Source organism: Astatotilapia calliptera, chromosome 14 (assembly GCF_900246225.1).
Source record: "Astatotilapia calliptera chromosome 14, fAstCal1.2, whole genome shotgun sequence".
In the NCBI taxonomy this organism is placed as follows: domain Eukaryota; kingdom Metazoa; phylum Chordata; class Actinopteri; order Cichliformes; family Cichlidae; genus Astatotilapia; species Astatotilapia calliptera.
Genome location: NC_039315.1, coordinates 30,299,429 through 30,312,036, shown reverse-complemented (window position 1 = coordinate 30,312,036; position 12,608 = coordinate 30,299,429). Strand labels below are relative to the sequence as shown.

Below are 12,608 nucleotides of genomic sequence, written 5' to 3'. Positions count from 1 at the left end.
TAAACAATGATGCAATGAGAAAACAACAGCATCACTAGCCAAAACTAACTGTGGTTAAATAATAGCAGATTATTGCCTTTCTCTTTGATGTAATATCTCATGATTATAAGTCACTGGAAGTTGAACGCTGTATGCAAATTGATGGAAAAGAGTGGCTCTCTGGAAACCAGAAAATACATTGAAAGCAAACAACTTAAGCAACATGATGTGTTTTGGGAAATGGTGGCTGTAATGTAAATTGTTCTCAGACAGTTTCTCATTCCTAATCACATTTTTATCCCGACTTACAAATCAGGGCTAACTGCATTCATGCAATTCAAATGTATTCATTAAAACAACAAAACCTAATAATGATTGGATTTTTTAAAGAAACTGATTCTTCATGGGTTATAATGAGCAACAAATATGGTTGGTAAAAGGTTTTTGCTGACGTCCATAACCAGAAATAGAGGAAACTTTTGTATAAAGGCGTGGAAAGTTGATGTGCATTATGAGAGACAATGTTGTGTATAACTGAAGCTCTTATTCTACAAATTTAATGTGGTCATTTCTGCTGATCACAACACTCTGCTCTGCGGTTCATGCAGATATTTTGCTGGCACTGAAATATGAATGGAACCAATAAAATGTCATCTCAATGTGACCTTCTTGTCTGGCAAGAAAACACAAAAGTGTTTAGAATATTATGTTCTGCCTTCAACACTAGCTTTTTGTGCATCATCCAAGTGTGATATTATAATGATTGTCTGTTTCCTCTTTCCTTTGATACGAAGAATCTGATTTGATGAGAGAACGACCCCCCTCCTAGCATGTATTTTGACTGTGAATAGCAAGGAGCGTTTATTTTAGTGGAGAGAGTAGAGAACGTATTTGTTTTAATGTGCTTGTATTTTTGTTTTCTTATTATAAGGCTCATTTTTTTTGGTGTGAGATGTGTTTGTACATTTCGGTTATCTGTATAAAAGCAGATGGTGCAGTGGTGCAGAATGTGTACTTATAATTTGACTGCATGTACTACATATTTTTTTCTTCTCACATTTATGTTTGAAAAATAAAAAGGACAGAAAAAAAGGGTTTATGTGATTTGTAGTGATTGGGCTAGTGCATGCAAGACACTGGTATGGTCCTTCATAACTGGAAGGTCAGAAAGTGTGGATGACATAACATTTATATTTTCATAATCATGTAACAGTAAATATCAGGAAAAATTCAAATAACTGCAGAAAAGAAGAGATAGTTTGTTTTCCAAATGACTGAAATGTGGACTTCAGTTTATGAAAACTGTTATTACTTCCCTGTCATTTTATTTAACTAGGGCAGCGGGTTCTATATAAAAGCTGAATGTAGCCACTGGGAATATCCTGATAATCTTACCAACACAAAGAGCTGATCATCTAAGGATAGCTGGCAATCTTGGTTAGCAAGGTGCATCCATAAAGCACCAAGACATTGTTAGCTGTGGCGAGTTAAAAAACACAGAAACTAAACTAAACTACTTGAACTAAATTGTACTTCCTGAAAAACTGCCTTTATATATGTGTTTTAGGACAACCACACTTGGAACAAGCAAGGAGTATAACTGAAAACCTGAAGGTTTATCAACAAGTTTACTCTAAACAGTACTGATGAAGACTTGAAATTAGTGGCTGAGAAGATCATGTGGTCAAAATCAACTGAGAAGTCGGCTCATTTTCTCATAGACTTCTATGGAGTTGACGTCCTTCTTGCTGACAGTTAGAAATAATGCAGGTTTAAGGCACTTCTAGCTTCATTTTTCAGACCCAAAAGCTCTGCCCATCTTTTATATACAGTCTATGTCTAAGACCAAGTTAAAGCAACTATATGGATTAATTCACATGCCAATAATTGTGGTTATTATCAAGACCGTATTTACATTCTTCATAAATATGCAGGGGGGAGCGGCAACCAAGCAAGCATTCAGTCGCTTGCAAAATACCTGCTAAGTTCTCCTCAAACAGATCACCTGAATGAAGCAAATGAATTTACAGCTGGAAGAAACAGCTGGATGACTGTCCTCAAAATACAGACAGAAATAGTGAACGCGTGTCTGTGTGCCTGTGTGCCTGTGCGCGCGCGTGTGTGTGTATGTGTGTTTGTGTGTGTGCACCCAGGCCACCCGTCCTGTCTGCAGTTCACAGTGAACATGACAGCTGCGGTGAGGACTTATCGCTGGCAGTGCATCGAGTGCAAGTCCTGCAGCCTGTGTGGCACCTCTGAGAACGACGTAGGCTCTTACTTTCTACTACACGTTAAATCTAAGCACATGTGGCTGCACACACACACACACACACACACACACACACAAACATACACACACACACATGTACAGCTCATACATAATGCCAGAAAAACTTAGGCAGAGCAGGTATAAGTGAATACTGCTGATATTTATTTTTGTAGTTATCCGAGGCCGATGTCTGGCTCAAATACTTGAGTGCATGAAGACGGTGCACGGCTGAAGGATGGTGTTATAGTGCTGCCCACAATTTACTGAGATCAAACAAATTTTACTGAAAACCCTTCCAGAAGTGCAGATTTTTTTGAAGGTGCTTAAATTTACACAGACTGCAATGCAGGACTCAAAGTGCTGGTTAAAGCATCTAGTGTACATACAACAAAGAAAGAGAGTTGTTGATCCTGTTGAGCTTTTTACCGCCTGCCACAACAAAGGTTGAAGTTATGAATATGAAATAAAAAAAAACAACCAGGGACATATTCATCACACCCCAGTCGCTTGATTATATAAATACAAAATCATTGTTAAAGCACTACACACACTATGTTTTGCCGCTGCAGTCCTCGGCTTTGATTTCAAGACCGTGCGCACGTGTGATTAACGACACTAATTCTCTTCTTTTGCAGGACCAGCTGTTGTTCTGTGACGATTGTGACAGAGGCTATCACATGTACTGTCTGAGCCCTCCGATGTCTGAGCCGCCAGAGGGTACGCATGCACGCCGCAAAGCTACACAATGTACCGCATCCTCATTTTTATCAGACTTCACAACTTTCCACAACCACGACAACATTTTTATCATTACAGAGACATGGAACTATCTGTGCTGTAGGTAGAATGAGGAGAGTGAAACCTGCAGTCAGAGCAGTCGTGCTGATTTTTAAGGCATTTTTAAAGAATATGACCCTCAGGACTCTTTTCTTTTTTTTCTTTTTCTTTTTTGAATGAATGTTTTAATCTGAATACGGCGGTCTAAAATACCGTGACTGCGATTACAGAAATGGAGAAGGTACTTCTGTTTAAATCAAACTGTCATTTGCCACATAAGATGGCTGCCTCAAAATGTTTGATGGCGTTGTCATGGAAATGAGTAGTAGAAAGATAATCTGTTTCCATGGCAAAAGTGTCACTTGGCTGAACATACAGTAGCGGTGCCACTTGTGTTCAACACGCACTAACAGTGTCAAGCTCTGCCCACACATGCGATGCTTTCGATTTACAGGAAAATATTTTTTAAAATTCAGCAGCAGTCAGTTAATTTCGGGTCTCCGCACACGCGTCGATGATAAACTTATATTTGTGTACCACCTTTAGTCTGGGTTCACTTTGAAGCGTTAAGGTTGAGGAGAACATTTCAGCATCTGTCTCGACTTTATGTTTAATTAATGTCACAAATCCTGAGCCGGAATCCAAACCAAACTACTTGTCAGATCCTCTGCACCCACAAACCACAGGCACAGCGTGTGGTGTTTAAACACGGAGCTTTAATTTACAGTGTTACTTAACGCTCTGTGTGAAATGAGGGATTAATCCACAAGGCTTTACAATAGCAGTGATTGAACTCCCAATCTGTGTGTGTGTGTGTTGTACAGGGAGCTGGAGCTGTCATCTGTGTCTAAGACAACTGAAGGAGAAGGCCTCAGCCTACATCACCCTCACTTAATCTGCTGAGCTGCGCCTCTTCCTCTTGGCCCTTCATCCTCTCCCAAAACCACTTCTCCGTAACCCCCCTCACTGTGCCTCAGAGGCTACCCCCCCTCTCCTCTTCTGATCTGCTCGCCGCTACTCTCTCTACGTTCTGTCCCCGCGACCTTTGACACGACTGAGCACACAGCAACCACGGCGATGCATATTCCCGAAACGTCTTTCCAGTGGCGAGCCAACCTCCGCCCCGTTTATTTATTTATTTTGGTCACTCGAATTCCCTGTTGTGCTTGACCTGAATCCCCCCTCCCTTCATTCTCTCTCTGTCTCAACAGAGGAATTCATCAGCTGGCAATAAGTTTGCTAGCAAGACACACACTTCAGCCTGCCAAGGGCACTTCTGAGGCATACTACTCCACAGGAACCCTCATAAGGGCCCTCGGATGAGCCCTAATGATCTTCAGCTGCAACTCAGTCAAGTAGTGAGCGAGAATTAATAAGATGGATAGGTGTTAGGCAGAGGACAGGGCATTGAAGACCCTGGATAACCATGGAGCAGTATGTTTCAGTGTTAGTCAACTGTGAAATATACACCCAATCAAAATTTCATTTACTCCCTCTGTCCTTTACCGTGCACGGCAGAGCTGAGACACTGAACTCTGCTCCATTATTTGTCTGCAGGGTTTCCTGCTCCATGCAGTTTTTTAAAGGCAGAGTGAATTGTACAGAATTTCGACTGATTCTCCATCTACGCGCTCATAAAACCTCACCCTCGCCGGACACGTCGGAGTCTCTGGTCAGGAACTCAGACCATCTTTGACCTCACCCTGTCCTCTCTCGTTGCATGGGGTTTTTCCACAAAATTAATGATGCATTTTGGGATTGACACCGGTGGTTTTTAGTGTGCGGATGTGATCCTCTGATTAAAGGAGAGAAGGATTTTTCTCTTAATCAACTATCTCTGATCAAACGATGTATTTAAAAATACAATTTAGGCTTAGCGTCCCTCACAAATCCTTTACCTGACCTTTGTTCGCCCTTTCCCTCGATGAAACAATGACTGTGAAGCCAATGCGAGACTAAAACGCTCCTGGTGCTTGGTGTGTATTATCTGTGTGTTAAGAATGTAGGATCAATGTGTGGACAATGCAGATCTTTGTCTGGCCTATGCGGAGGCCAAAAAAACGTATTTTTTAATGATTCCTTTTTTTAATTTCTTTTTCATTCGCATGTTGTTGTTTCAGTTGTTTTTTCAAAACTTGTAATTGAAATCGAAGAGAAAGCACACTTAATTCGCAATAATGTGTTTGTAATATGAACTCTTTTGGCCAAACTGGGTGTGTGTTAGTGTGTATGTGTGTGTGTGCATGTCTGTTTGTGGGACTTTATTTGAAAACTACAATAATTGTAGCCATTTCCAAGCTAGGCAGGATCTGTGCGAGGATCTGAGTAGCAGAGGTCAAGTGGATGTAAGGAAAGTCGGCATTTTCTCGTCCAGGTATTCTGACAGAGTGAAGACAAAAAGAAAGTGTTAAAGGAATTGTTTCATCATTTCACCGTGGCTTATATGCCAGAGTTCATCTTGTAGTGACTCTGGAAAGTATGGAAGAAATGAATAGTATGGCACATAACCCACACTGAAGATCATCATTTTTATCATTTACAACCTTTTGTTTTATATTACACGTTAATCCATAAACATTAGAGGTGCTGGTAGCCAGGATGAGAGGTGAAACATCTTCAAAAAACGTAAAGAAGTCCAGCCACCCTTGATTCAAGGGTCTTAGACTAACATTACCTGTTTGAGTGAAACCCTACACAGACATACGGCCAGGAAAACTGTTTCTTACAGTGGCCCTGAGAGGTCAAATGCACTGTAGCTAAGAAAAATAACACCAACAAATACTAAAATGCTGTAATAGCACACAAAACAAAACTGATGATGAATAAAACACAATAGAAATAGAAAAATACATCCATCCATTTTCTTCCGCTTATCCAAGGTCGGGTCGCGGGGGCAGCAGCCCAAGCAGAGAAGCCCAGACCTCCCTCTCCCCAGCCACCTCCTATGGCTTATGAACACCAAAGCGTTCCCAGGCCAGCCGAGAGATATAATCTCTCCAGTGTGTCCTGGGTCTGCCCCGGGGCCTCTTCCTGGTGGGACATGCCTGGAAAACCTTACCCAGGAGGTGCCCAGGGGGCATCCTTGTCAGATGCCCGAACCACCTCAACTGGCTCCTTTCGATGTGGAGCAGCAGCTGCTCTACTCTGAGCCACCCTTCCTCCGAAGGGTGGCTGGCCTTGTATTTGTGATCTCGTTTTTTCGGTCACTACCCACAGCTTGTGACCATAGGTGAGGGTAGGGACGTAGATTGTACGGTAAATTGAGAGCTTCGCTTTTACACTCAGCTCTCTCTTCACCACAACAGACCAGTACAGCAGCGGTCCCCAACTTTTTTTGTGCCACGGACCGGTTTATGCCCGACAATATTTTCACGGACCGGCCTTTAAGGTGTCGCGGATAAATACAACAAAATAAAACTAGTACCGGTACCGAAAAAAGAAGATTTATTCATAACACACGTGAAAAGACCCAGGAAAACCGAGTTAACAATAAAAACGATAACAAAATAACGCTGAAAACCGATAAAAACCCTGAAAACCAGACATTTCACATCTGAGCCTCAACTCTCGCGGCCCGGTACTAAACGACTCACGGACCGTTACCGGTCCGAGGCCCGGGGGTTGGGGACCGCTGTGGTACAGCGTCCGCATCACTGCAGCTGCTGCACCAATCCGTCTGTCGATCTCCCGCTCCCTTCTCCCATCACTCGTGAACAAGACCCCGAGATACTTAAACTCCTCCACTTGGGGCAGGGTCTAGTCCCTGACCTGGAGTGGGCACTCCACCCTTTTTCAAAATATATTTCAATATTTTGAAAGTGTTTTTCAAAAAATACAACAAAGGTTAAATAGAATACAGTTAAAAGAAAAAAAAGAAAAAACTAAAAAAAAAAACCAAACAAGATATAATGAACGAAACACAAGTATTTTTTGTGTGTATCTACAGTATTTGGTAAGTCACACAATTAAAACAAATTTTGTATCTTTTTCTCCTGAACGAAACGTAACACAGATGAATCCTTAGCTTCATTTAAGTGTCTGTCTCTTTGTGGAGTCCTTTACAGGTTTTGGTTAATGTCTCCCCCAAAACACTGCCATTGTATTTTGTGTGCTTTTGAAACATTTTTCTGTTTTCTGGTGTTTTCTTAAGTTGCAGTTTATTTGACCTCTCAGGGCCCCCGTAGTTTCCCCAGTCTTGAGATTAAGCTAACTGTCCCATCCAATGACTACAGAAAATGTTTCTACAGTCATTGTTCCCATCACTCTAACTTCTCTTTTATCAGATAAGTAAAAATTTGTAATAAATAATAGTTGCAATCCTGATTACAGACTACACCCCTTAAGAGGTGTTGTCTTTATAAAACTGTATTCCACCTTTAGCTTCGCATAAATAGATTTTTATGTGAGTACTTAATTCTCTCACAGTCTTTGCCATTATCAGCACAATGATCACCAGAGAATAATGTTAAGGGGTCATTGATTTTACATTAGCGGATATGCTAAGCTCTGTGTTGCTAGCATAGAGCAATACTCAATCAGGTTGCTCTTTCAAGATCAAACCTGTCTAAAAGAGAGACAGTGTCACCAAAATATAAATAAATTAAACTGTATTGGACATTTGTTAACATGTATACATTCAAATGACATATGACAGCCTCTGTGAAGCCATCTGATTTGTTTCTTTTTCTGTTTTTTGGGGTTGATAAGAAAAATATGTTGTTGTAGAAGTTATGCTAACACTGCTAGTCTGCGCTAAAGAATCTGGTGTAAGTGTGGAGAAACGTGGGTTTAAATGGTCAGCCAGCATGCATCTTCATGGGCTTTCACTGAAAAGATATCTTTTATTTTTCTCTTATTGAAATGACCCGTTATAGTGTCCTCAACCAGTTTAACTGGGTTTCTCATGGCAACTTAACAAGCATTTTTAGAAGACAGGTGAAGTACGAGTGCTGATTTATGGGGACATTTCTAAATGATTTATTAGTGCGGATGTGAGGTTTGAGTTTGGAGACAATACCTGTAAATATGGGGATTGAATTAAGGGCAACAAATTGCCATTTTACACAGTGTTTCATATTTTTGTGTACAGGTAAGAGTATGAAACGGCTCAGACTCAGCCAGCTTCGGCTTGAATGAACGTCTCATTTTAATGCTGCATCATGTCTCTGAAAGGAAATTCACAGGATCAGATGGCTCGCTAGAATGTATCTGAACTGTACTCGTGTTTGCCATCTGATGCAGACGGGCAGTAGGTGCAAATACTGTACTACCCCCTCAATTCAATTCAACTTTGCATGAATGACTCATATTTTGATAAAGTCGGTAATGCATTTTTAAATAACGACGACTAAAACCTTTAACTTATGTTCAGTTCCTGTTTGTTTGCTTGTTTGGTTCTGTACCTTTAAAAAAAATAATTTTACATTTTGCACAGCGTGGCTACATTTGCTCTCCAAGTGCGTTTATGCCTCTGTGTGTGAGTGCGTGTTTCTATATATGTGAGTACATGTGTGTGTATGAGTGTAAGCGTATATCCACAGAAGGTCAGTGAAGAAAAAAAAAGAAAGAAGCAAATCGAACCAAAATAGTGTGTTATTTATTATTCTGCAGACATTTTCTTCTCAGTGGAACCAGTTGCATGGCACAACACTGCTTGAGGATTGTAATGTTGAGTACAGATTATAACTAAAGTGCACTTGAGTGTACACATTTCACGCAAGGCACTCGGATTATACTGTATGACTTTATGGTGTGTTAAATTAGTGTTACATTTGCCGACAAAATCACTAGCAACCAATAAAAAGAAATGTTTATTTCCATTTACAAATCAGAGCTAACACCTAGACTTGAAGCATGTCTGTGTGGAAATAGTTTGATGATGAAGTGGAAATATTTAATGGTGATTGTTAGATTAAATATAATGGAAATGTTTGGGATTTGGATGATAATGATGATGTCATTGTGACTGAAAAGCCTTTATATTTGGAGCTTTGCTGGCACTTAAAAGGAGAAGCATGGTGGAGTCAAACTAACTTTGATTGTACTATCTGGGGTGGGTGGGGAAGCCCTGTTGGGTCTTTGGAAAGTTTAATGAAACTTGAGCCTTCTCTCTGTACAAATGGATGAAGCAAAGCGATGGTGGTGTAAGGGTGGGGATGTGGGGTCCAACAAAGCCACACCAGGAGCCTCCAGGTCTCAAGTTGATGCCATTACCCCCATCTCCTCCTTCCACCATCATTTCAGGCTGTTGGTGGCTCAGTCAGAGGGTTGAGCCTTTGGGCAACTCTAGGCCTCTGTTGTAAATTGTTGTTCTGTGATCTTGCTTGCACTTTTTTTTGTTGTTTTATTTGTTTTTGTTTTTGTTTTCCCAAAAATAAGAAACTAATTGTAAGTATGTATGCGTGTGAGTGCGGGTGCACTTTTCATTTTCAATCTTTGCATTTTTTGTTTTCCAATGTGACTGTCTGTTGTAAACAACACTGGATAAAGACAAGTTTTTAATTTGTATTTTTTACCTCGAGAGGAAGATGCAATCTTCTTGGACATTTTTTTAACCGCCCTCCTCTTTTCCTCCCTCTCTTTCTTCTCCTCCTCTTCCGTCTGGTACCTGGGAATGCTTTGAAATGTGGACCGTGACCGCATTGCTGTCATCACTGCTGTCAGTCATTTTCTGTGAATTCATTCGGCTTTCTCAATTTACCCAGTTTTTTCTCTCTTCCCTCGACTCATTTTTTTCCATTAAAAAGATGAGATTGAAAAATGAGCTGTACCTTTTGTGTGTGCCGTGTGTGTGTTTGCATTATTTGCTCCAGTTCCTGTGGTGTAAATCGCTGAATATTTGTGTGTTCTTGGACAGTAGTCAGTCTGTCTGTCTGCTCGTCTGTATTGCTGCCAACTAGGGCAGCTTACAAGTCTGTCTTTTTTTTTTTCCTTAGGTGGGGAGGACTAGTCCACGGACTTCTTCTCTCACATGCACATACTTATGGGCTTGAAGCTGAGGCCAATGTCGACCATTTTTTTCTCCCGCTCCTATTTCTTCCTTTCCTTTTTCAGTCTTCAGAAGAGAATGTAATTGCATAGTTTTAGCTAGAAAACACGTGTCTCTTTTTAAAAAAAAATATAAGGTGCCTTTTCATGTGTTTCAAAAAGGGGTAAAAATGCCTTTGAAGATAAAAAAGAAATTAAGGGATGCCATTGTTTGGAATGAATAGCGGATCCTGGAAAACCTGGGAATGGGGACAAAGGAGCCCTGTTGTCCACAATTGTTTTCCAGCAACACTGCAGAAGAAAATACACTTTGCTATTCAGGGCAGGTACAGTTTTGCTATTTGTGATGTATTCCTGGAGATGAGACATTCATCATAGCTGCAGTGTTGGCCAGACCTGGCTGAGCAACAGCAGCGGGGTGAAGTCAAGCCGATCAACAGTTCCATTTTTTGCTTCCTACCAGAACACAGAAAACCAAAAAACTGGTGCATACTCGATTCCTTGGGGGTTTTTGGTGAGAGGGGGCTGAGGGGGGATATAGGTATTTTTAACAATATGCTCTGAAAAAAAATTCCTCCATCCATCCATCCTTTTTGGAACAGCTCCAACATTATCCAAAATCCTGCACAGCACCATCCTGTGCATACAGAAACCCACACAAAAACACTTGTGTGTCACACACACAAAAAAATTCAGACGTGTGTACACCAACAGTGTGTTTTTGTGTGTGCGCACACACACACACAGCCTAGAGCCCTCATCTTCTTATAAGGTTCATTACTCTGACCCCAGTCTCCCTTTCATATCTCTGAGGACGTGTGTGTGTGTGTGTGTGTGTGTGTGTGTGCTTGTGCATGTGCTTTCCAATATCCAATAGATTATCAGTATGTATAATTATTTAGGCCCAAAGAAAGTACAAGTGTGTTTTATATGTGTGTGTATTTGTGTGCCTGTGCGAGTATGTGCATACTGTATGAATACTGTACTGAGTGTAACTGTGTGTGTGTGTGTGTGTGTACATCTGTGCATGTGTGTATGCCTTCCCAGCCAATTACCACATCTCCCAGACAGACTGAGACTGCCTAGGCCTTGCCAGCCAATCGGAGAGGGGCTGCGCACTGCCGGGCTGGAGGTGGTTGCTATGGTAACCAGGAGGCCTGTTTGCATGGTGGCTGATGGAAGAGTGATGGATTACAGTAATGGGATGGAAGGAGAGAAGGAGGGAGGAAGATAGGGAGCTGGAGGAAGTGGAGGGAGGTACAAGAGAAGGAGGAGGAGGTGAGAATGGGAGGAAGAGAGAGAGAGAAAATGGGGGAGGTGAGGAGGGAGGGAGGCAGACAGACTCATACATAAAGATATTGGTAATGTATGAATGCATCTGAAATGAAGCGACTTAAAAAGATGAAAAAGAATGAGAGAAAAATGATAAAGGGAGGGTGGTGGAGGAGTGGAGGGGGTGGTGGGGGGTTGGGAAAATTGGGTTGGGTGTGTGTGTGTGTGTGTGTGTGTGTGTGTGTGTGTGTGTGTGTGTGTGTGTGTGTGTGTGTGTGAGAGACTGAATTCATCTCTTTCCTTCTTCTGTCTGGGCTGAGACGTGTGTCTGGCCATCTGTCCTTGGAGCAGTCAGAGACGTAAGTGTGTGGAAAGATGCAGTCTCACCTTTTTGCCTCCTCAGCAGCACTGCAGTCAGTTCATGCAGGAGCTACCTCTGTGCTTCCACATCCACCTGCACCAACTTAAAGTATGATATCAGGGGGCCAACATGATGCAACTCCAACAAGTCAGATGGAATTGGAAAGTTGCACGTGTTCTGACAAGCGATAACAAATTTTTTTGTTGCTTGTGCAAAAAGCTTGAGGTGGAAAAATCACAATGCGATTACAGGCATTTTATTTTTTGTTACAGAATTAAGTCTTGATACCTTTTTGTGTCTTACTGTTATTACATCTCCTGTTTGGGACTACATGGACTTCAGTGCTGCATGTTTAAAGTAAAAAATGTCAACTTTAGCACTGATGTTCAAGATCTGAAGGTGACAAAATTCAGAAATATATACTTTAGGCTCTTTGTAATCATCTACAATGTAAATCCATTTAGTCTGACATGAAGTCTTTCACATAAAGAGGTGAAAATGTCACAATTCACAACTTTTCAGACTCATAACTTAACAAATAATACAAAATAAGAATCTTTTCTTTAGCAAATGTAGTTTTTTCTAATTTTGCTCAGTGCATGACTTTTCATGCATACAGCACTGGTTTAATCAGTAAATCCGCTAATCAGTAATTTTATGGGATGGAATTATTCTGAACATCTACTGAGTGCGCCTTAAGTACTTGTCTTCCATTGTCTTGTGGGTGTGATGACCCCCTATTTGAGAATCACTGGACTAGACTACAGAGAGGTCAAACCCCTGTTAGGCCTATAATGAATAAACTATTCAAAACCTCTAACTGCAAAAAATAAAGAGATGTTTTGGAGGATTTGAGAGGATAATGCTGCACAGAAATTATTGCCCTGAATAAAGAGCTTGTTAAGAAAACCCATCATTTTTGTTTTTTGCTGCCTTTTTTTTTCTTCTCTAAGCTGATTTCTT

General features: G+C 41.1%; 1 protein-coding gene across 2 annotated transcripts in view; it reads left to right on the top strand.

Moving 5' to 3' along the window:
* Window positions 1-5,874, top strand: part of dpf1 (double PHD fingers 1) — a 49,298-nt gene extending 43,424 nt beyond the window's left edge. The window contains exons 10-12 of one of the 2 annotated variants that reach the window (XM_026192582.1): window positions 2,133-2,245; window positions 2,884-2,965; window positions 3,850-5,874. In XM_026192582.1, coding sequence (XP_026048367.1) covers window positions 2,133-2,245; window positions 2,884-2,965; window positions 3,850-3,920 — 266 coding nt within the window. In that variant the 3' untranslated portion in view covers window positions 3,921-5,874. Of the gene's footprint in view, window positions 1-2,132; window positions 2,246-2,883; window positions 2,966-3,849 lie in introns of those variants that run through there. The other variant, XM_026192583.1, reaches the window with a different exon arrangement.
* Window positions 5,875-12,608: the final 6,734 nt, after the last annotated feature.